Genomic DNA, 23,590 nt, shown 5'->3' with positions numbered 1-23,590 from the left:
TTACTAAAGGAGCATCTAAAATTTCCATGGCTAGAATAATTCTAGGAACATATATTTTTGCTCTATTTTTTGTTAGTTTGCTCACTGATATCTTATAAAATGTTTAAATGATGATAATGTGAGATATTTCCATGAAATATAAAACTCTTAAGACCAAATGAAAGACATACTCTTTTTCTTTTCTAGTGACTAAAATGTCATTTGGCTCCCTAGATTCATATTTCTTAGCAGAAATGAATTTTCTCTGAATCTTGTGGAAAATTCTGTTAAATGTAACATTTTTATGATTATGCAGTCATGGTACAACGGGAAGTATTCTGTTCTAAAACTGAAAAATCAGGTGAAATTGACATCAGAAACATTATGTAAAATCTTACTAGTAAAGCTATTTTAAGACAAATAAATGAAGTATTTAAAAAATGCCATATTACCAGTCACATTTTTGGCATTCTCAGGTTGTGAGAGAGGGCTGCCTTCTTGTCAGGTTTACTGACTAGATTCAGAGGAAAATCCATTCAGCCTTACCCATTACTAATGATGACCCCAGAGGAGTGGAGGCCGTGGGAGGCTGACCTCCGCCTCGGAAGCCCATTTACAAAAACAAAACCAAACCCTGCTCTATGGGTCTAAATGGGATGGCCAAATGCGGAGGTGTGCATGCAAACGAGTGTTTTCTTCTTCAATATGCCCAGCTCATTTGAATTTTAATAACTCCCTTCTGAAGCAGCTTTTGAGTTTAAATGTCTGGGTGTCACTCATCAGAGCCCAGTGGCACTGCTGATAGGAAGGATGACAACTTTGGTGAGCTCTTTAGAGGAAGAAATGGCTTGAGAGAATAAAAATCATTCTTGGCATAGGCAGAAGAGAGAAAACTTTAGGCTTCATGGCTTCGTTGCCTCTGTGTGCCATTTAGTAACTCACAAGAGAAAGAAAAATGTGATGAGTTATCCCTGATTCACACATATGCCAGGTTGAGATTGGATGTCATGATCTCAGTTTTAGCCAATCAGATTTGAGAGAGTGAATATATTAATCTGCTTCAAATGTTTAGGGCTTTTCTCGTTCTAGATACTCACTTTAGTACTCATACAACAGAACATACCATATGTTCATAGCATCCATTCCTTCATACAGGCCTACATTTTAAAACCATGCCAAACAGATAAAATTCCTTCCAATTTTAAAAGACTGCAGTTAATAGTTTTGAATATAACTGGATTTTTGCTATACCCTATAACATTTTCTCTTCTTCCCTAATAATAGCCCCACCTTCTAGCAGATGTAATATTCCTTAACCCTTGTCATCATCATAATCTATTCTGTGGACATTTCTTGGCTGTGCTATGCTTAAAATTTGCTTATAATCTAATTCTGCCTATCATGGAATTATTTTTTATCTTAAGGGCCTCTAAATATTGACTCTTATTTTTGCTTTTCTGTACATTTATTCTTTTTCCTGATTTCTGATCTTTGTTTTTTCTCAACCTCATAGCATATTCAGATTTCATCAAGATTTTACCTACTTTTTAAACAAAACACTTAAAATGTATTAAAAGTACTTAATAAAAATAATCATTTATTTTTGGTGATAACATTTAGGTATTTCTACCTAATCATTTAGGATTATTTTTCTTATCATTCTCTTGCTGGGGAATGTGACTTTCTAAGCTTTAATTTTTCTATTAGGCTTTAAAGTTTACAATAAGAAGTATTAATTCATGGAAAGTATATTTAAATCCTTGTAAGAAAGTCAGTATGAATGGCATTTCCTTCTTGATATGGATTCATTGGTCAGCAATTTGAGTGTATAAGTGCTGGGCTTGTACATATACTATAGATAGGTAGATTCTCAGTTGATCATTTTTGGATTACTAGCATGAGATATAATTGTTGATGAGTCTAGCCAAAAGAGCAGAATATAGAATCAATGATATGAGAAAGCTGTCCTATTTTTCTGATGAAATTATGGAGTTGGTTACCAAAAGTATGTTATTTTTAAGTATTTTAGTTTGGTAATAGTTTACCTATACAATTCTTTTTAAAAAGTTATTAGAAATGAATACATGTGTATAACACTAAGTTCAAAAATGGTATGAAGAAAAAGAAAGAATCCCCTGTAATCTCACCACCTAGAGATAGCCTCAGTAGATATTCCAGTGTATGTCCTCTAGATGTGTATGTGTTATATTATATTGAATCATAAAATGTATATTATTTTATTGTCTTTTTTAAAAATTTAACAAGTTTCCATGTAAATGGACATAATCACCACTCATCCCCTGAAAAGAAGGGTTGAGGAAGCATGAAAAGAATCCTTGCATCACTTTCTAGACAGGTTTTAATACGATATGTTTGGGGAGTATTTAATTTCTATTTTTTTGTTGTAAACATCATAAAAATATTTCAAAGGAAAAAAGTCACCAATTATCCCATGACTTTCTAACAGCTATTATCATTTAAAAATTTTACTTTTTAATTTGTTCCTGTTATGCACACACGTTTACATATTTACCAGTATACATAAACTTTGTATTTTTTAACTTAATATTGTAAACATTTCCCTATTTTCCATATATCTCCATAATTATCATTAAAATGATTACCATTATCATTAATAATGATAATGACTGTAGAATGTTCTATCAAGTCGATGAATCATAACTAACCCATTTCCCTATAGATCATTTAAAAATTTTCCATTATAGAGAACATCCTTGTGCATATAGCTTTCCTTAAGATAAACTGTCAGAAATTTATTAGTGGCCAAGAGTCTGAGGATTTGATGACTACATGGCATGGCCTTATTGCTCTTCAAAAGGACTGTAGCAGATTTCAGTACCTCAGCCCTGTCTGAGTATCATAGTACAGTAGCATATCATAGAGGTTAAAAGCATAGGAGCCAGACTGCCTGGGTTCATACCCCACTTATACTGCTTGCTGGCTATGTCACTTCAGGCAAGCTGCTTAAGTCTGTAATCCTCAATCGCTTCTGTAAAGTGGAGAAAATAACTGAATCTTCTTTCTAGAGTTTTTGTAAGGATTATGAGTTTATGAGCCATCCTCAGGCTGACGAGCTCATTGTGAAGACAGAATATAAAACATGGACCTTCAATCACAGTGAATGCAGCTCTGGGTGCTGGGATAGTCAAAGGTGTTGGCAAGGAGAAGAAAGGAAGGCACACTGACACAACTTCCAGTCAAGCAAGAACAGCAATGGAAGTGAAGGCACTTGAGGAAGCTCAGGTTGGGAGTTCTCTGTGTCTTTCTGCCCGTGTCCTTTTTTACATCCCTGCATCCCTGGTGGTGACTCTCTGGTGTCTGCCACAGGCAGGGGAAACATTCAGTTCAGGAGGCCAGAAGCCAGAAGTCAAGGCGTTGGTAGGATGGGTTCTTTCTGGGGGCTCTGAATGAGAATCTGTTCCACGCTTTTCTCACAGCTTCACTTTATGTAGCAGTGCTTAGGAAACAAAGAATAAACCCTTTCTAGTTACCATATTACAAAGCAAACCATCAGATAGATAAAACAAATGACTACAATAAAAGCCAAGCAGGTATAAAATGATACTTTAAGACTACTTTAATTTGCATTCATTGTCAGAAGGAATGAACATTTTTGTATGTATTTACTATTTGAGATGTTGTTTCTTTTTCTTTTTTTATTAAATGTTAGATGTGCTTTAAAATTTTTTTTACTTTTTATTTTAAAATAATTTAAAACTTACCAAAAATTGAAAACAGCCAGATCACTTCTATATTCCTTTCACCCAGAGACCCTATTCAAGTTTCCCTGACAGCCCAAATGATGGCTTTAGCAGAACAAGAGTTTAATCCAGAATGTCACACTTGTCATCTCTTTGGTCCCCTTCAGTCTGGAACATTGCCTCGGTTGTTTTGTCTTTCATGACTTTAACATGTTTTAGGATTAGAAGCCAGTTGTTTTACAGAGCACTTTTCTGTTTGGGTTTGCCTGGTGTTCCTCACATGAGAGGTCAGTCACCTTTGGCAAGAATGTTACGGCCGTGGAGCCCTGCTCTGCTCACTGCATCCCTTCGGGTGGTACATGATGTCTGTCTTCCTCCACCAAAGTGATGCTAACTTTGGTCACTTGGATAAGGTGATCTCTTCCAGGTTTCTCCTCATTAAAGTTCCTCCTTTCCTTTTATCATCAAGAAATATTTTATGTGGAGATATTTTGAGACTTTATGAATATCTCATTTTCATCCTACTTTCACCCATTAGTTTGGGTATCCATTAATGTTTTCTTGACTGAGTTATTACTTTGATGATTGCCAGTAGGTGATTCTTAAAATTCCATTATCCCATTTACACTTCTTGGTAGGCTTTCTTCTGAAAGGAAAAGCTGCCTCCTTCACTCCCTCCCTCTTCCATCCTTCCTTCTTTCCTTGCTTCCTTTTTCTTTCTTCCTTTCTTTCTATCTTTCTTTCAATATGGACTGCTGAACTCCTATTATTCAATTATTTATTATTCAGTTATTCGTTATTTTGATCCTCAAATTGTTCCAGACTAGATCAGTAAGAGCCTCTTTAAGTTGACTCTTGTGTCCTTTTGAGATAACCTTATCATTCTTTGAGTACCTCCTTTTCTTTGTGGCACACAAAGATGTTCTAGGTTCATCTCGTATTATCCTCAGCCTTGTAATAGCCAGGTAACTCAAGTTTCTTCTCGTGGAGAAAGATATTTAGAAGCCAAGATCTTGGGTACAAATTACTGCATTGCTGCTGTGGTAATCACTGCTCCTAGGCCCTTTCAGTGGACAGCTAGGAAATTCTGTCTTTCTCTCCCTCTTTCCCTTTCTCCCTCCCTCCCTCCCTCTCTCTCTCTCTCTCTTTCTCTCTCTCTTACATATTGTCTATATTTATTTTTATATCTAGCTATATATATTGAAAAACTTGAGTTCACACCAATATCTCCAATTCAACATCACAGGCTTCCTTCTGCATTTCCTTCTTCTTATTTGTAACTTTCTTCTCTGACTTTAAGAAACCTGACTCCCATTATTCTCAATATATTTGCCGCAGTCCTGCTAAAGCTGCCTTCCTCTCTCCCAGGTCCTGATTTCCACTGAGCAGCCACCCTGCTTGGCAGCCTTCCTGGTGCTAAGGGGCTCAGGGATGTTTTTGTTTCTGATAACACTGGATGATATTGAAGTACTTGGTCCTAAGAAAGAACATCCTACCAACTCTTAGTATCTGACTGACGTATTGGAATCATCAACTGTTTTCAACAGCTGTCTTGATTATAGAGTGGTTTCTGGCAAGGGGCTAAGCATCTGTTAATCCCTCAAAATATGCCATGCTGTCATTATGTCTACCTGTGTTTTCTAAGGACTTTGTCTAGAAAAATTCGACTCATCCTTTCCATCTTGTTTTAAACATCCTTTCCTCAGTGGAGGATAAGACAGGATTCCCTGATGTTCCCAGATTAGTATAGATTTCTTATGTGATACTTTGTTTTTCGTAGTACTTTACATATGTGTAATTACTTGCTTAATTATTTGTGATTCTTTGTTTAAAGTCTGTCTTTCCCATTAGACTGTAATTTCCTCAAGGTCAGGAAGAACATGTGGGTTTTATCCTAAATGCTTAGTACAGAGTACTTGGCATGTAATAGTTTTCAAGTATTTGTTGATCTACCACTTTAAACATATATATATATGTGTGTGTGTGTGTGTGTAATCATATATTATATATTGTATATGTGTATATACATATATATTTTGCTTCTAAACAACGCTAATGATGGAGAAGGTTAAAGACATATCCACACCATACAAGCGACATGCTGGTGATGGGGAACAGACACACCAGTGGCTGTTAGCCTACTCGTTACCAGACTTTTCCTATAGGGGTTACACATGTGCATTGTGGCATTGAGATCTGATCCTTTTTGTAGCCAGAGTATGTGTGATAATGGGTCCTGTTGTAATGCATTATGTTTGGATATGCCATTTATATCAGGGTTCTTTGAGGCTGTCAACTGGATGAGGGATTTAAAGCAACTTTGTACCCGCATTTTAAGACATCTGGATCCTTTTAACAAGTACTGTTAGGTCTTCTCAGTTCCAAATCCATTGTCTATAAAGCATTCCAGTATTTCTTTTTGTCTAAGGCACTTGGGTGAAAGATAGAGCGCTGTAATAAGGGAACTGATCATTCCCAGAGCCTAGATTTGGATTCTTGTGTCCAATGCTAAAGACCTCTGGGGAGGGAACCATGTGACTCTGTTCTCCCATTTTGGGACTCCATCTCTCTCCGTACCTCCCCGCAACTGCTTAGAACTACCAGGTATTTTCTCCATTCCTAACAGCTGCTATAATTTCTTTCATTCCAGTTAGTTTCAGAATTAGTTCCCTGCAAATATAGTGGAAAATTTTGTGTGATTCTAGCTATGCTAGTCCATACTGATTCTCTGCTTTTTTAAAAAGTGGGAAATGTATTGCATTATAGCACTTACTTGATTTTCGCCCCTGTGCTCCATTTTACAAGTTCTCCTTGTTTCTGACACTTGCTTGTATATGAATTAGGTCGGTTCTAAAGAGTATGGAAGCAACATGTAAAGTGTTTAGATAGTGAAGTGCAGTTACCGGTGAAAGTTCTGTTGTCCTGTCAAGAGAGATCTTGTTGTCTAAGCATAAAGTATCTAGAAAATGGCCATATTTTACATTGGGTCCTGGTATTAGAGGACAGGTTGAATGTCTTTCCTGATTCTTTAGATCCTCTGGAAACTGCAAGTTTTCTGTAGTGAATTCTATAGAAGGACCTGGAATATAATTTTATATAGTTTTAAAAACACTTGATCTGAGAAAAAATTTAATAGAAATCTGCTTATGAATTAAAGATTTACAATATAGAATTGGATTTATGTCCTTAATAGAAGTGAAGAGTAATTCTTTTTTTTTTTAGAATAATAAGCTTTTCCTACCTGGTAATGGCATTTCTAGAATATAGAACATTATTTTTATAAATTTATTTATTTTATTTATTTATTTTTGGCTGTGTTGGGTCTTCATTGCAGTGTGAGGGCTTCTCATTGCAGTGGCTTCTCTTGTTGCAGAGCCCGAGCTCTAGGCACACAGGCTTCAGTAGTTGTGGCTTGTGAGCTCTAGAGCGCAGGCTCAGTAGTTGTGGTGCACAGGCTTAGTTGCTCCGTTGCATGTGGGATCTTCCCGTCCCAGGGCTCGAACCCGTGTCCCCTGCATTGGCAGGCAGAGTCTTAACCACTGCACCACCAGGGAAGCCCAGTGAGGAGTAATTCTATGTCCAGATATTTACTATACTATCTGCAAGTTCATTAGGCTATTTCTATGAATCGTGAGCCAAAAGGCCCCCCAAGAGCAGCTTAAATTTTGTTGTCATTGTTGTTTTGTGAAATCAAAGACTCCAACTTGCAGCCAACTTTGTGTGTGGACAGCTGCCACATGTGGATAATCAGTATAGAGTTATGTGAATACCCAACCAGTTAATTCCTATCACAGCGTTTTTATTTTTATCACACCTGATTTTTCCTTGTCTGTTTGTCCTGTCACTAGAGTATAAGCTCCTTGAGCATGGTGACCTCTTCTGCCTTGTTCAACACTGTCTCCACTGTCTGGTAGCTAATAGATACTCAGTTGAATAAATGAATGTGTTTAAGAATATATTTACTTTTTTGGTCAGAAATTCTTCTACTTGTAATAGCAATGGTAGTACTACATCACAAGGTGGAATAGAAATAAAGCTTCAGTTACTGGTAACACAGCATAAAAGAGTGGCGGGTGTGTTGAGCTTTTAACATTTTCAAAAAGCAAAAAAGTGTTGGTTGGAGGGGAGAGAAACAGCACTGGAAGGCACACAACTAGTTTTATTATGCTTTCCCAAGTTGGCAGAGGCAAAGGTACGGAGGTAGGTTTGTTGGTGGCTACCTAAGAAAATATGCTGATTCTTGAGATAGCTGTAGAAACATCAGAGAAAGGCCTGCGTTAGAAGTATGGGTTTACCAGTCATCAATGTGTAAGTAGTCTGTGAAATTATGAGTAAATGAGCTTAGGCAGTGATAGCAATTATGTTAGGGTGCTTTTTATTACAGAGAACAATGACTCGCTTCAAGTGACTCAGTATTTACTGCAAGGATTCATAGGTTTCCCAGAAATCTAAGGACAGAAACTATTCTCAACCCTCGGAGTATCAGGTGCAGAAAGATAACAGGCATCAAGACTTTATCTTGCTTTCTGTCTACCTGCCCAGGGCTGCACTGTATCGATCTCTTCCATGGATTCTGCTTTTCTCATCAAAGACTGCTTCATCCCTTTCTCTTCTTCTTGTGCTTGTGTGTGTGAGTGTGTGTGGTAAAATACACATAACATAAAATTTATCATTTTAACCATTTTAAAGTGTACAATTCAGTGGCATTTATTACATTCACAATATTAGGCCACCGTCTACTTCCAGAACATTTTCATCACCCCAAAAGGAAACCTTGTACTCCCTGAGCAGTTGCTTCCATTCCCCCATTTCCCCCAGCCCCTAACAGCCAAAATCTGCTTTCTGTCTCTGTGGATTTGCCTATTCTGAATATTTCATTTAAATGGCATCATACGCCATATGGCCTTTTGTGATGGGCTTCTTTCGCTTAGCATAATGTTGTCAACGTTCATCCGTGTTGTGGCAAGTATCAATATTTAGTTCCTTTTTTATGACTGAATAATATTCCAGCGCATGGATATGCATTTTATTTATCCATTTATCAGTTCATGGGCATTTGGGTTGTTTCTACCTTTTGGCCATTATGAGTGGTGCTGCTATGGAGATTTGTGTACAAGTTTTTGTTTGAATACCAGTTTTCAATTCTTTTGGGTATGTATCTAGGGGTGGAATTGCTCGGTCATATAGTAATTCCATATAATTTCTTGAGGAACTGCCAAACTGTTTTTCCACAGTGGCTGCACCATCTTATATTCCTACTAGCAATGTATGAGGGTTCCAATTCCTCCACATCCTTGCCAACATTTGTTCTTTCTCCATTATTATTATTATCATTATTATTATCATCCTATTGAATGTGAAGTGATCACTTGGTTTTGATTTGTGTTTCCCTAATGACTAATGAGGTTAAGCATCTTCAACTACTTGTTGGTATATCTTCTTTGGAGAATTATCTGTTCAAGTCCTTTGATCATTTAAAAAATTAGATTGTCTTTTTGTTGTCAAATTGTAAGAATTATTTGTGTATTCTGGATACTGGATTCTTATCATATATACAATTTGCAAATGTTTTCTTGCATTCTCTAGGTTGTCTTATCAATTTGTTGATAATATCCTTGGACACACAAGTTTTTAACACTGACAAAGTCCAATTCATCTTTTTTTCCTTTTGTTGCTCATATTTTTGGTCATACCTAAGAATCCATTGCCAAATCAAAGGTCATGAAGACTCACCTCTACGTTTTCTTCTAAGAGTTTTACAGTTTATTTCTTATATTGTCATTGACCCATTTTAAGTTAAGTTTTGTATGTGGTGTTAGGTAGGGATCCAGCTTCATTATTTACACCTGGATACCTAGTTGTCCCAGCACCATTTGTTGAAGAGACCCTTCTTTCTCCTATTGAGTGGTCTTAGGACCCTTGTCAAAAATCAATTGTCCATAAATGTTTGGGTTTATTTCTGGCCTCCCAATTCTATTCCATTTGTTATATGTCTATCCTTATATTTGCCAGTACCACACTGTTTTGATTATTGTAGCTCTGTAGTAAGTTTTGAAATTGGTATGTGTGAGTCCTTTAAATTTTCCTTTTTCAAGATTGTTTTGACTATTTGGGCCCCCTTGCAATTTCATATAAATTTGAGAATCAACTTTTCCATTTCTGCAAAAAAGGTTGTTGAAATTTTGATAGGTATTGTGTTGAATCTGTAGATAGCTTTGAGTAGTATCATCTTAACAATATTAAATATTCCAATCCATGAACTCAAGATGTCTTTCCATTTATTTAGATTTTCTTTTACTTCTTTCAGTAATGTTTTGTACTTTCAGTGTGTGTGTCTTTTACCTTGGTTAAATTTATTTCCCGATATTTTATTCTTTTGGGTACTATTGCATGTGGAATTGTTTCTTAATTTCCTTTTCAGATTATTCATTGCTGGGATATAGAAACACAACTAATTTTTGCTTGTTGATTTTATACCCTGTAACTTTACTGACTTCTCTTTTTCTGTGTATAGGATCATGTCATCTGCAAATAGAGATAGCTTTACTTTTTCCTTTCCAATCTGGATGCCTTTTATTTCTTTTCCTTGCCTAATGGCTCTGGTTAGAACATCCAATACAAAGTGGTGACAGTGAGCATCCTTGTCTTGTTCCTGATTGTAGAGGAAAAGATTACAGTCTTGCACCATTGAGTATGATTTTCACTGTGGGTTTTTTCACAAATGCACTTTATCATATTAAGATAATTCCATTCTATTCCTAATTTTCTGAGTATTTTTTTGTCATGAAAGAATGTTGGATTTTATCAAAAGCTCTCTGTGTCAATTGAGATGATCATATGTTTTTCCTCCCTTCATTCTGTTAATGTGGTATATATTACGTTGATTGATTTTCTTATGTTGTATAACACTTTTATTCCTGGGATAAATCCTGCATGGTCATCATGTATAATCCTTTTAATATGCCCTTGGATTCAGTTTACTAGTGTTTTGTTGAGATTTTACACATCTATATACGTAACAAAGAGTGGTTTGTAGTTTTCTTTTATTGTGTTGTCTTCATCTAGCTTTGGTATCAGGCTAATGCTGGTCCCATAGAATGAGCTAAGAAGTATTCCCTCCTCTTCTGTTTTTTGGAAGAAACTGAGAAGGATTGGGGTTAATTCTTCTTTAAGTGTTTGGTAGAATTCACTAGGAAAACCATCTGGTTCTGAACTTTTCTTTGTTAGGAGGTCTTTGATTACTGATTCAGTCTCTTTACTTGTTATAGGTCTGTTCATATTTTCTATTTGTTCTTGAGTCGGTTTTTGTAATTTGTGTATTTTTAGGAATTTGTCCATTTCATCTAGATTATCCAATTTGTTACAACTTTTTCATAGTTTTCTCTTATAATCCTTTTTATTTCTGTAAGGTTGAGAGAAATGTCATCACTTTCATTTCTAATCTTAGTTACCTGCATCTTCCTTCCCAATCAGTATACCTGTTATTTAATTTTCTTGTCTTATTGTGTAAGCTAGGTCTTCCAATATAATATTGAAATGCCATGGTGAGAAGAGACATCCTTGCCTTGTTCCTAATCCTAATTTTTCATCAATAAGTATGATGTTAGCTGTTTTTTTAAATAGATATGCTTTATCTAGTTGATGAAGGTTTTTTTTTATAGATATGCTTTATCCAGTTGATGAAGTTGCCCTCTATTCCTAGTTTACTGAGAGTTTTTATCATGAATGGGTGCTGGATTTTGTCAAATGCTTTTTCTTCATTTATTGATATATATTCATATGATTTTTCTTCTTTAGCCTACTGATGTGATAGATTACATTAATTGATTTTCAAATGTTGAACCAGCCTTGCATACCTGGGATAAGTTCTACTTGGTTGTGGTGTATAATTCTTTTCATACATTGTTGGATTTAATTTGCTAATATTTTCTTGAAGATTTTTGCATCTATGTTCATAAGAAATATCTGTAGTTTTCTTATGTCTTAGTCTGTTTTTGCTATTAGGGTAATGCCATCCTCATGGAATGAGTTAGGTAGTATTGCTTCTGCTTTTACCTTCTGAAAGAGATTAAAGAGCCCCACGTCAGGCTTCCCAACCTGGGGGTCCGGCAATGGGAGGAGGAATTCTTAGAGAATCAGACTTTGAAGGCTAGTGGGATTTGTTTGCAGGACTTCTACAGGACTGAGGGAAACAGAGACTCCACTCTTGGAGGGCACCCACAAAGTAGTGTGTGCATCGGGACCCAGGGGAAGGAGCAGTGAACCCAGGGGAGACTGAACCAGACCTACCTGCTAGTGTTGGAGGATCTCCTGCAGAGGCGGGGTGGAGGTGGGGGCTGTGGCTCACTGCGGGGACAAGGACATGGGCAGCAGAAGTTCTGGGGAGTACTCCTTGGCGTGAGCCCTCCCAGAGTCTGCCATTAGTTCCACCAAAGAGCCCAGGTAGGCTCCAGTGTTGGGTTGCCTCAGGCCAAACAACCAACAGGGAGGGAACCCAGCCCCGCCCATCAGCAGTCAAGTGGATTAAAGTTTTACTGAGCTCTGCCCACCAGCAGTCTCTCCATCAGGAAACCTGCACAAGCCTCTTAGCCTCATCCACCAGAGGGCAGACAGCAGAAGCAAGGAGAACTACAATCCTGCAGCGTGTGGAACAAAAACCACATTCACAGAAAGATGGACAAGATGAAAAGGCAGAGTGCTATGTACCAGATGAAGGAACAATATAAAACCCCAGAAAAACAACTAAATGAAGTGGAGATAGGCAACCTTCCAGAAAAAGAATTCAGAATTATGATAGTGAAGATGATCCAGGACCTCGGAAAAACAATGGAGGCAAAGATCAAGAAGATGTAAGAAATCTTTAACAACGACCTAGAAGAATTAAAGAACAAACAAACAGAGATAAACAATACAATAACTGAAATAAAAACTACACTAGAAGGAATCAATAGCAGAAGAACGGATAAGTGACCTGGAAGGCAGAATGGTGGAATTCACTGCTGCAGAACAGAATAAAGAAAAAAGAATGAAAAGAAATGAAGACAGCCTAAGAGACCTCAGGGACAACATTAAATGCAACAACATTCACATTATAGGGGTCCCAGAAGGAGAAGAGAGAGAGAAATGACCTGAGAAAACATTTGAAGAAATTATAGTAGAAAACTTACCTAACATGGGAAAGGAAATAGCCACCCAAGTCCAGGAAGCCCAGAGAGTCCCATACAGGATAAACCCAAGAAGAAACACGCTGAGATACACAGTAATCAAATTGGCAAAAATTAAAGACAAAGAAAAATTATTGAAAGCAGCAAGGGAAAAACGACAAATAACATACAAGGGAACTCCCACATTAACAGCTGATTTCTCAGCAGAAACTCTACAAGCCAGAAGGGAGTGACATAATATACTTAAAGTGATGAAAGGGAAGAACCTACAACCAAGATTACTCTACCCGGCAAAGATCTCATTCAGATTTGATGGAGAAATCAAAAGCTTTACAGACAAGCAAAAGCTAAGAGAATTCAGCACTACCAAACCAGCTCTACAACAAATGCTAAAGGAACTTCCCTAAGTAGGAAACACAAGACAAGAAAAGGACCTACAAAAACAAACCCAAAACAATTAAGAAAATGGTCATAGGAACATACATATCGATAATTACCTTAAACGTGAATGGATTAAATCCTCCAACCAGAAGGCACAGGCTTGCTGAATGGATACAAAAACAAGACCCATATATATGCTGTCTACAAGAGACCCACTTAAGACCTAGGGACACGTACAGGCTGAAAGTGAGGGGATGGAAAAAGATATTCCATGCAAATGGAAATCAAAAGAAAGCTGGAGTAGCAATACTCATATCAGATAAAATAGACTTTAAAATAAAGAATGTTACAAGAGACAAGGAAGGACACTACATAATGATCAAGGGATCAATCCAAGAAGAAGATGTAACAATTATAAATATATATGCACCCAACATAGGAGCACCTCAATACATAACACAACTGCTAACAGCTGTAAAAGAGGAAATCGACACTAACACAATAATACTGGGGGACTTTAATACCTCATTTACACCAATGGACACGTCATGCAAAATGAAAATAAATAAGGAAAGCAGGAGCTTTAAATGACACAATAGACCAGATAGATTTAATTGATATTTATAGGACATTCCATCCAAAACAGCAGATTACACTTTCTTCTCAAGTGTGCATGGAACATTCTCCAGGATAGATCACATCTTGGGTCACAAATCAAGCCTCAGTAAATTTAAGAAAATTGAAATCATATCAGGCATCTTTTCTGACCACAATGCTATGAGATTAGAAATGAATTACAGGGGAAGAGTAAAAAAACACAAACACATGGACGCTAAACACTTCATTACTAAATAACCAAGAGATCACTGAAGAAATCAAAGAGGAAATTTAAAAATACCTAGAGACAAATGACAATGAACACATAACAATGCAAGACCTGTGGGATGCAGCAAAAGCAGTTCTAAGAGGGAAGTTTATAGCTATAGAAGCCTACCTCAATAAACAAGAAAAATCTCAAATAAATAATCTAACCTTACACCTAAAGGAACTAGAGAAAGAAGAACAAACAAAACCCAAAATTAGCAGAAGGAAAGAAATCATAAAGATCAGAGCAGAAATAAATGAAATAGAAATAAAGAAAACAATAGCAAAGACCAATAAAACTAAAAGCTGGTTCTTTAAGAAGATAAACAAAATTGATAAACCATTAGCCAGCCTCATCAAGAAAAAGAGGGAGAGGACTCAAATCAACAAAATTAGAAATGAAAAAGAAGTTACAACAGACACTGCTGAAATACAAAGCATCCTAAGAGACTACTACAAGCAACTCTATGCCAATAAAATGGACAACCTGGAAGAAATGGACAAATTCTTAGAAAGGTATAACCTTCCAAGACTGTACCAGGAAGAAATAGAAAATATGAACAGACCAATTACAGGTATTGAAATTGAAACTGTGATTAAAACTCTTCCAACAAACAAAAGTCCAGGACTTGATGGCTTCACAGGTGAATTCTATCAAACATTTAGAGACGAGCTAACACACTTCCTTCTCAAACTCTTGCAAAAAATTGCAGAGGAGGGAACACTTCCAGACTCATTCTGTGAGGCCACCATCACCCTGATACCAAAACCAGCAAAGATACTACAAAAAAAGAAAATTACAGACCAGTATCACTGATTAATATAGATGCAAAAATCCTCAACAAAATACTAGCAAACACAATCCAGCAGCACATTAAAAGGATCATACACCATGATGAAGTGGGATTTATCCCAGGAATGCAAGGATTCTTCAATATACGGAAATCAATCAATGTGATACACTATATTAACAAATTGAATAAAACCATATGATCATCTCAATAGATGCAGAAAAAGCTTTTGACAAAATTCAAAACCCATTTATGAAGAAAACTCTCCAGAAAGTGGGCACAGAGGGAACCTACCTCAACATAATAAAGGCCATATACGACAAACCCACAGCAAACATCATTCTCAATGGTGAAAAACTGAAAGCATTTCCTCTAAGATCAGGAACAAGACAAGGATGTCCACTCTCACTACTATTATTCAACATAGTTTTGGAAATCCTAGCCATGGCAGTCAGAGAAGAAAAAGAAATAAAAGGAACACAGAATGGAAAAGAAGAAGTAAAGCTGTCACTGTTTGCAGATGACATGATACTATACATAGAGAATCCTAAATATGCCACCAGAAAACTATTAGAGCTAATCAATGAATTTGGTAAAGTTTCAGGATACAAAATTAATGCACAGAAATCTCTTGCATTCCTATACACTAATGATGAAAAATCTGAACGAGAAATTAAGGAAACACTCCCATTTACCACTGCAACAAAAAGAATAAAATACCTAGGAATAATCCTACCTAAGGAGACAAAAGACCTGTATGCAGAAAACTATAAGACACTGATGAAAGAAATTAAAGATGATACCAGCAGATGGAGAGATATACCATGTTCTTGGATTGGAGGAATCAATGTTGTGAAAACAACTATACTACCCAAAGCAATCTACAGATTCAGTGCAATCCCTAACAAATTACCAATGGCATTTTTTATGGGACTAGAACAAAATATCTTAAAATTTGTATGGAGACACAAAACACCCCGAATAGCCAAAGCAGTCTTGAGGGGAAAAAATGGAGCTGGAGGAATCAGACTCCCTGACTTCAGACTATACTACAAAGCTACAGTAATCAAGACAATATGGTACTGGCACAAAAACAGAAACATAGATTAATGGAACAGGATAGAAAGCCCAGAGGTAAACCCACATACCTATGGTCAACTAATCTATGACAAAGGAGGCAAGGATATACAATGGAGAAAAGACAGTCTCTTCAATAAGTGGTGCTGGGAAAACTGGATAGCTACATATAAAAGAATAAAATTAGAACACTCCCTAACACCATACACAAAATAAACTCAAAATGGATTCGAGACCTAAATGTAAGACCGGACACTATCAAACTCTTAGAGGAAAACATAGGCAGAACACTCTTTGACATAAATCACAGCAAGATCTTTTTTGTTCCACATCCTAGAGTAATGGAAACAAAAACAAAGATAAACAAATGGGACCTAATGAAACTTCAAAGCTTTTGCACAGCAAAGGAAACCATAGACAAGACAAAAAGACAACCCTTAGAATGGGAGAAAATATTTGCAAATGAAGCAACTGACAAAGAATTAATCTCCAAAATTTACAAGCAGCTCATGCAGCTCAGTATCAAAAAAACAAAAAACCCAATCAAAAAAATGGGCAGAAGACCTAAATAGACAATACTCCAGAGAAGATATACAGATTGCCAACAAACACATGAAAGCATGCTCACATCACTAATCATTAGAGAAATGCAAATCAAAACCACAGTGAGGTATCACCTCACACCAGTTAGAATGGGCTTCATCAGAAAATCTACAAACAACAAATGCTGGAGAGGGTGTGGAGAAAAGGGAACCCTCTTGCACCGTTGCTGGGAATGCAAACTGATAACAGCCACTATGGAGAACAGTATGGAGGTTCCTTAAAAAACTAAAAATAGAATTACCATATGGCCCGGCAATCCCACTAGTGGGCATATACCCAGAGAAAACCACAATTCAAAAAGACACATGCACCCCAATGTTCATTGCATTACTATTTACAATAGCCAGGTCATGGAAGCAACTTAAATGCTGATCGACAGATGAATGGATAAAGAAGTTGTGGTACATATATACAATGGAATATTACTCAGCCATAAAAAGGAACAAAACTGGGTCATTTGTTGAGACATGGATGGATCTAGAGACTGTCATACAGAGTGAGGTAAGTCAGAAAGAGAAAAACAAATATATATTAACGCATGTATGTGGAACCTAGAAAAATGGTACAGATGAACCAGTTTGCAGGGCAGAAATTGAAACACAGATGTAGAGAACAAACGTATGAACACCAAGGGGGGAAAGTGGCGGGGGTGGTGGTGGTGGTGGTGGGATGAATTGGGTGATTGAGATTGATGTGTATACACTGATGTGTATTAAATTGATGACTAATAATAACCTGCTGTATAAAAAAAAAGGTACTAATAGGGAAGGACTCTAAGACACATCAATAAGTGAGAAAAATAAGGTGTAGTAGAACGGAGAGTTATAATATGCTGTATTTGCCTAAAAAATAAGAATGATATTTCTGCTTTTTGAACTATGTGAATAAATTATTATATAATTTTAAAAACAAAACAAAAAAATAAAAAATAAAGTAACTTTTACTGTCAAAAAAAATAGTACTGCTACAAACATGGGCATGCAAATATCTCATTGAAACTCTACTTTCAGTTCTTTTGGAAATGGGATTGCTAGGTCATAAGGTAGGTCTATTTTTAATTTTTTGAGGAGCCACCATACTGTTTTCCATAACAGTTCTATTTTATAATCCCACCAGAAGTTCACAAGGGTTCCAATTTCTCTACATCCTCACCAACACTTTTTCTATTTTTTTTAAAATAGTAGCCATCCTAATGGCTATGAGGTGATATCTTATTTTGGTTTTGATTTGCATTTCTCTGATGATTAGTAATGTTGAACATCTTTTCATATCTTTGTTGCCATTTGTGTACCATCTTTGGGAAAATGTCTTCAAACTCTTTGCCCATTTTTATATGTTTCTCCTTTTCCCTTTCCCTATGTTTCTCCTTTCTACTTTTTCATACATCATTTCTGACCTCCTTGTAACTTCACTTGTATATGGCCCTCAATGGCTACTCCAACCCTGGCTTCACCTTACGTCTGCACTTAGAACTGCTAGAGTGTCTCATTTTTTTCAATTTCAAATTACCTCCCACCTGAAAAAAAAATGAAAAGAACATGGTGCTATGTCACAGATAGCTGGTTAACCTATGGATTAGCTGTTACATCCGGTGCTCACCTGTGGATCAGTCAGCCATGGCACAGGCTGAGGAGAAGAAGAAGCAGGGATCACATGGGACAGAATGTACCATTTAGAGCCACAGGGGCTGAAGGTTAAACAATTTTCCTGAGAAGGAGATGGACCTGAGTGGTAGTGATTGTCTCCTCTTCTAGAAGTGGATTAAGGAGTGAGTGAGCAATAAGGCCATAATGTAGAGTAAGTTACTCTTTGTAGGAAGCTCAATGAAAAGACATGAGAGAGCATGGAAGAGAGTTAAATAGCAATGTGGAATATTCCTATCCAGACAAGAGGGAAAGACTGGAGACAAATAAGAGAGAGAAGAACAGAGGGAGCAAAGTTTCTAGCAAATGGGGTTGACTTTAAGGGCAGAGAATTGAAAGGTTGAACACAATTGAAGCTGTGATACCAAATCCTTTGAAACTAGTAGAAAGGAGGGAAAGTTGGCATGTTCCAGTTTCATGATGCTATTGAGGTATTTTATTATTTTTTTCCTTTCTGTTGCAGGTCCTGAATCTGTGCCTCCTTCCCTTCTCAAAGTTGTGATGAAACCCATAGCAACTGTTGGAGAAAGCTACCAGTATCCTCCTGTGAACTGGGCTGCACTTCTCTCTCCACTTATGAGGCTAAACTTCGGTAAATATCACGTTATTAGGTCTTCAGATTCTGCTTTTAGGATGTGACCTGAATAGAAAATTGTGTGTCACAATTGGTAGTGACTGGATGGACGTCTGGGTACTTGAAGTTTGTTCCCTTGGATGGGACAGCTGGGTTACTTTCATTGAGTCACTTTCTAAATAGCTGAGGGGGAGGGGGAGGAGGTTTGAAGACACAGACCAGATGCACTCATCAAAACAATACTCGACTGAGATGGTGCATGTCGCTGGGTATGTGGTGCAGGTCCCAGAAAGCCTGGTTTGATGGTTATCAAGCTGCATTTTCAGAGCTCCAGGTTTCAAGGAAATGCCCTATGGGATGCTGTATTAGTTTTCTATTAGTGCTGTAACAAATTACCACAGACTTAGTGGCTTGAAACAACACAAATTTATTATCTTATAGTTCTGTAGGTCAGAAGTCCAACATGGTTCTCACTGGGCTAAGATCAAGATATCCACAGAACAGCATTCCTTCCTAGTTGCCCAGGGGAGTGATGTGGCCTGAATGTTTGTGTTCCCTGAAAATTCATATGTTGAGAACCTAAACCTCAATGGGATGGTATTAGAGGGTGGGGCCTTTGAGGGTGATTAGGTAGTGAGGGTGGAGCCCTCATGAATGGGATTAGTGCCCTTGTAAAAGAGACCCCACAGAGCTCCCCAGTCCCTTCCACAATGTGAGGACACAGCAAGAAATCAGCAGTCTGCAACCTAGAAAAGGGCTTTCACCGGAACCCAACCATGTTGGCACCCTGGTCTCGGACTTCCAGCCATCAGAACTGTGAGAAATAAATTCCTGTTGTTTATAAACTACCCAGTCTGTAGTGTTTTGTTATAACAGTCCAAACAGACTAAGACAGGGAGAATCCATTCCCCTTCCATTTCCAGCTTCTAGAGAATGCCCATACTCCTTGTGGCCCCCTTTTTCCATCTTCAAAGCAAACAACAGAGGGCTGAAGACCTCTCATGCTGTCATCTTTCTGGTTCTGTGAAGACAGGAAAGGTTTTCCATATTTAAGAATTCATGTGATTAATGGGTCTATTTCAATAATCGAGGATAATCTCCTTATCTCAAAGTCTTTAACCTTAATCACATCTGCAAAGTTCCTCTGCCATACAAGAGAACATATTCACAAGTTCTGGGGATTAGATATAGGCATCTTTGGGGGCCATTATTCTGTTTACCACAGGTACTTTGTGGTGAGAGGCAAAGGGAATGCACATCTCAGTTTGTCCACAGCAACCTCTATTATGGAGTTAGAGTATTAGCATAGGCAAATTTAGCTGCATGTATTTGCCCCCCACTTCCAAAAAAAAAAAAAAAAGGAGAACAAGTTTTAACAGTGCTATAAATTGTACATGTGTGTGTATTTGCTATGAGTGCTCTTTTACAATAGGTGCTTACTTACATATGATATACAAAAAGATTTGTATACTATAATTTATGTACAGTTTAAGGGATAATCAAAGATTATTTTGACTGAACACAATTTTCATTTGAACCTAATCCTATATAAGATATGATCTCACCATACTATGCTTCCAGATCTCACCATACTATGTTTCCAGAAAAATATGTTCCCCTGCCCCTCCCCTGCTTTTGTGTGCTATACTGAAGATGTTGGTGTTTTAGTAAAAATCCTTAGTAAAAAGAAGAAAAGGTCTGGTTGGGAAGATGCATCTGCCGACTGGGATCAGGCTTAAAAAGACTGGGTCACTAGAGAATGTGGATACATCTCTAAGTCCTTCCAGATTTGTCTATGTGCTGAATGTAAGATGGAGAAGAGAGAAAAACAAACAAGAGATTTTTAGCTAGAATTTTCTCTATTTTTTAATAGTATTTTAGTGTTTAGGTTTGTCTAGACATCACAAGAGAACTTTCCTGAGCTATTTCAAGATCCTTGCCAGTTCCAAGACTCAGGCCTCTGATACAGTGGGTATGTTCTTTTGCTTCGTAACTAAAAACGTCTCTTGAAATACATTATGGTTTGCTGAAGTTCCATTACCTTTAGACATCACACACAAGTTCTTTTACCTTTAGATGTCTGATTTCAGACATTGAAAACTGAATATGAGTTAAGAGAAGCAGCTATATTACAGATATTTTTTTCCTTTCTTCTCTTTCAGGTGAAGAGATTCAGCAACTGTGTCTTGAAATTATGGTGACCCAGGCTCAGTCATCCCAGAATGTAGCTGCACTGTTGGGAATATGGGTGATGCCGCCACTGATCCATGGTCTGAGTGTATGTAGTAATTAAGGATGCTGAGCAACAGGAGGATGTGGTTCTTTTGGGGGAGATCAACATTCATTTGTGTGTGAGCTTTCAAAGTCAAGAGTGGACAAATGGGATTTCACAAAGAGTGAGGACTTGACAATAGCTGGACAGCAAATTGGAAAATTGTGGGACACAGAACTCTGCCATAGCCATCACCATTCATGCTTTCAGCTACCATTTATTACAAGAAAAAGGGACAGTGATGATCAGAGATATTAAAATTCCTTTCTCAAGACCATACAGGTAGAAAGTTGTAGAGTTATTGGAACCTGGGTTTGTTTATATGATATGCAGTCGTTTCAGTGGGTCTTAAAAGAAAGGCAAATCCACATGCACTGGATAAATGATCCCCTCCCTTTCACAGAAAGGCAGCAATTAAGGCGAGCCTTGAAGGCTTGGTAGGATTTCATTAGGCATCAAGTTAGAGACACAAGGGAATGTAAGTGGGAAGGTGTATGTGGAGAGAGTAGAACATCTCTGCCAATGGTGTTCAGCTTGAGTAAAGTGCTGAGGGAGAAGTGATCTAGCCTGGTATTTATGATAGAGGGGGCCAGCACCTTCCAGGGTATAGACTAAGGGTAGGTAGGAAGAATAGGGTGAGATTATTTAAAGATGTGAAATTAGTAAAGATGTATAATTTGGGGTACATTTCAAGGTAGGACCAAAAAAAAAAAAACCCACCACATTCCATGATTCCTTAGAGGTTTACCAATTAATTATAAGCTAAATGATCTCCTCTTTGTTATTCTTCTATTCTAGGAGGCTTTAATTCTTTGAGGATAGTGCAAAACCCTCTTATTATTTCCTCGGTCTTTTGGCTTTAGTCTCTACTCTGTACTTTTTTTTTTTTTAAGATTTCCTACATCTCCTGATTCTTTTTAATTGAAGGTCAGTGTTACTGAGGTCTGCATCCTTTCCATCAGCTGTTATTACCTGTCTGTTCCAAACAGCTCCCATTTAGCTACCACTTAATGAGCACTTGTTATGTACCTGCTGCTGGTAAGCACTCAATGAGTACTTTCAGACATCAGATTTAATCTCTCTTCAACCGTGACAGGCCAATTTTTTTTTTACAGCTCTATTGAGTTATAATTTATATTCCATAAAATATGGCTATTTTAAGTGTATAATTTGATGAGTCTTAGTACATTTATATATTTTCATCCATCACCAATAATATTTCCATCACCCCAAAAAGTTCCATCGTGCCTACTTATAGTTAATCCCCACTCCCAGTCTCAGACTCAGGCTACCACTCTTCTTTTCGTCTCTATAATTTTGCCTTCTTTAAAGAACTTTCATATAAATTTAAATTTCATATAAACTTTAGAAATTCTTTAGAATGGAATTGTACAGTATTATATCTTTTGTGTCTGGCTTATTTCACTTTTGAGAAGTAGATTTTATTTCCTTTTTATAGGTTGATAAACTGAAGCAAATGGAGGTTAAGCAAAGTTTACATAGCAAATAAATGGAAGAGTCCGGCTGACTCAAAAGCCTGTATCTTGAACACTGTTCTGTTAATGCTTCCTTCCTTTTGAATCATCTATAATTCTAACAGCCTGTTTTTTTGATCTCAGACATTTTTCTAGGTTTTAGTTATCCTTCCATTTCTCTTTTAGATCTGTCCTATTTTTTTTTTTGCATTTGTCCTTGATTAGGAACCTTTCTTATTATCTTTGTTAATTAACAAATTAAGTTTGTAAATTCATTTTTAAATTATGTACCTGCTCATTTAAAAAATGATCTGAAATGGCATGTTTTTTAACATGAAATCTTCTGTAACTCATGAAGCTACATTGATCTTTTTTTGAAATTTACTGGTTTTTGTCAGATTTTATTTTTTAAAGCACTTCTTTTAGACTTGCTGCTCCTTTAGTATCATACTTAATGTTTCTAAGAATTTTTGAAGCCTGCCTTCTCAAAGTCTGTGGCTCACAGCTATCATTAACTATGCCCCTTCTTAGCTCTCCTGAACTCTAAGATGCTATGGTCAGTTCCACACGCTCAGCTGGTTCTTCTTTGCTCAGAAATGGCCCCAGAATGCCAGTTCCCCTCATTATTTCTTTATTCTTCCTCAGAAGAAGAAATGAATAATATTAGATATTCTGTTTAGTTGATTTCCAGCAGTTGAGCCTTCATCTTCAGGAGCTTTTCTTGCCAGAGAATGTGACCTTTTAAGACTGAATAGCAACTGTCATGTTCTTTTAGAAGTAGCATTTTATTCCCCTCGCTGAAGAGATCCAAGGTTTAAGCTGAGTAGTTCACAGATGAATTGGCAGATACCATATATCCACACGAGTCACCCTGGATCAGAAGTCACCGCAGCTGCTAAAATTACATGCATCGGTGGTCCATTGGACCATGAAGCTGTGGGGAAATGAGGGTCTAAGAAACAACCTGAACTTTTTATCTTTCACCTGAACCTTTTATCTTAAAAACACAGTGATGACCTAGAGGTTTTGAGCATTACAAACCCAG

The 23,590-nt window shown here is 37.1% G+C and overlaps 1 protein-coding gene across 6 annotated transcripts in view; it reads left to right on the top strand.

The window, feature by feature from the left end:
• The window catches only part of FOCAD (focadhesin), a 318,435-nt gene that overhangs the window by 276,565 nt on the left and 18,280 nt on the right, over positions 1-23,590 (top strand). For all 6 annotated transcript variants that reach the window (XR_014293267.1, XM_082612332.1, XM_082612335.1 and 3 more), the window contains 2 exons: positions 18,688-18,816; positions 20,961-21,076. Coding sequence is in view for 5 of the 6 variants with exons in the window: in XM_082612332.1 (XP_082468458.1) it covers positions 18,688-18,816; positions 20,961-21,076 (245 nt within the window). In the remaining variant the exon portion in view is untranslated. The remainder of the gene's footprint in view (positions 1-18,687; positions 18,817-20,960; positions 21,077-23,590) is intronic.

This window comes from Mesoplodon mirus (genome assembly GCF_964341445.2).
Source record: "Mesoplodon mirus genome assembly, chromosome: 1".
Lineage (NCBI taxonomy): Eukaryota > Metazoa > Chordata > Mammalia > Artiodactyla > Ziphiidae > Mesoplodon > Mesoplodon mirus.
Note: the sequence above shows the minus strand (reverse complement) of the source record. Positions and strands in the feature narration are given on the sequence as shown.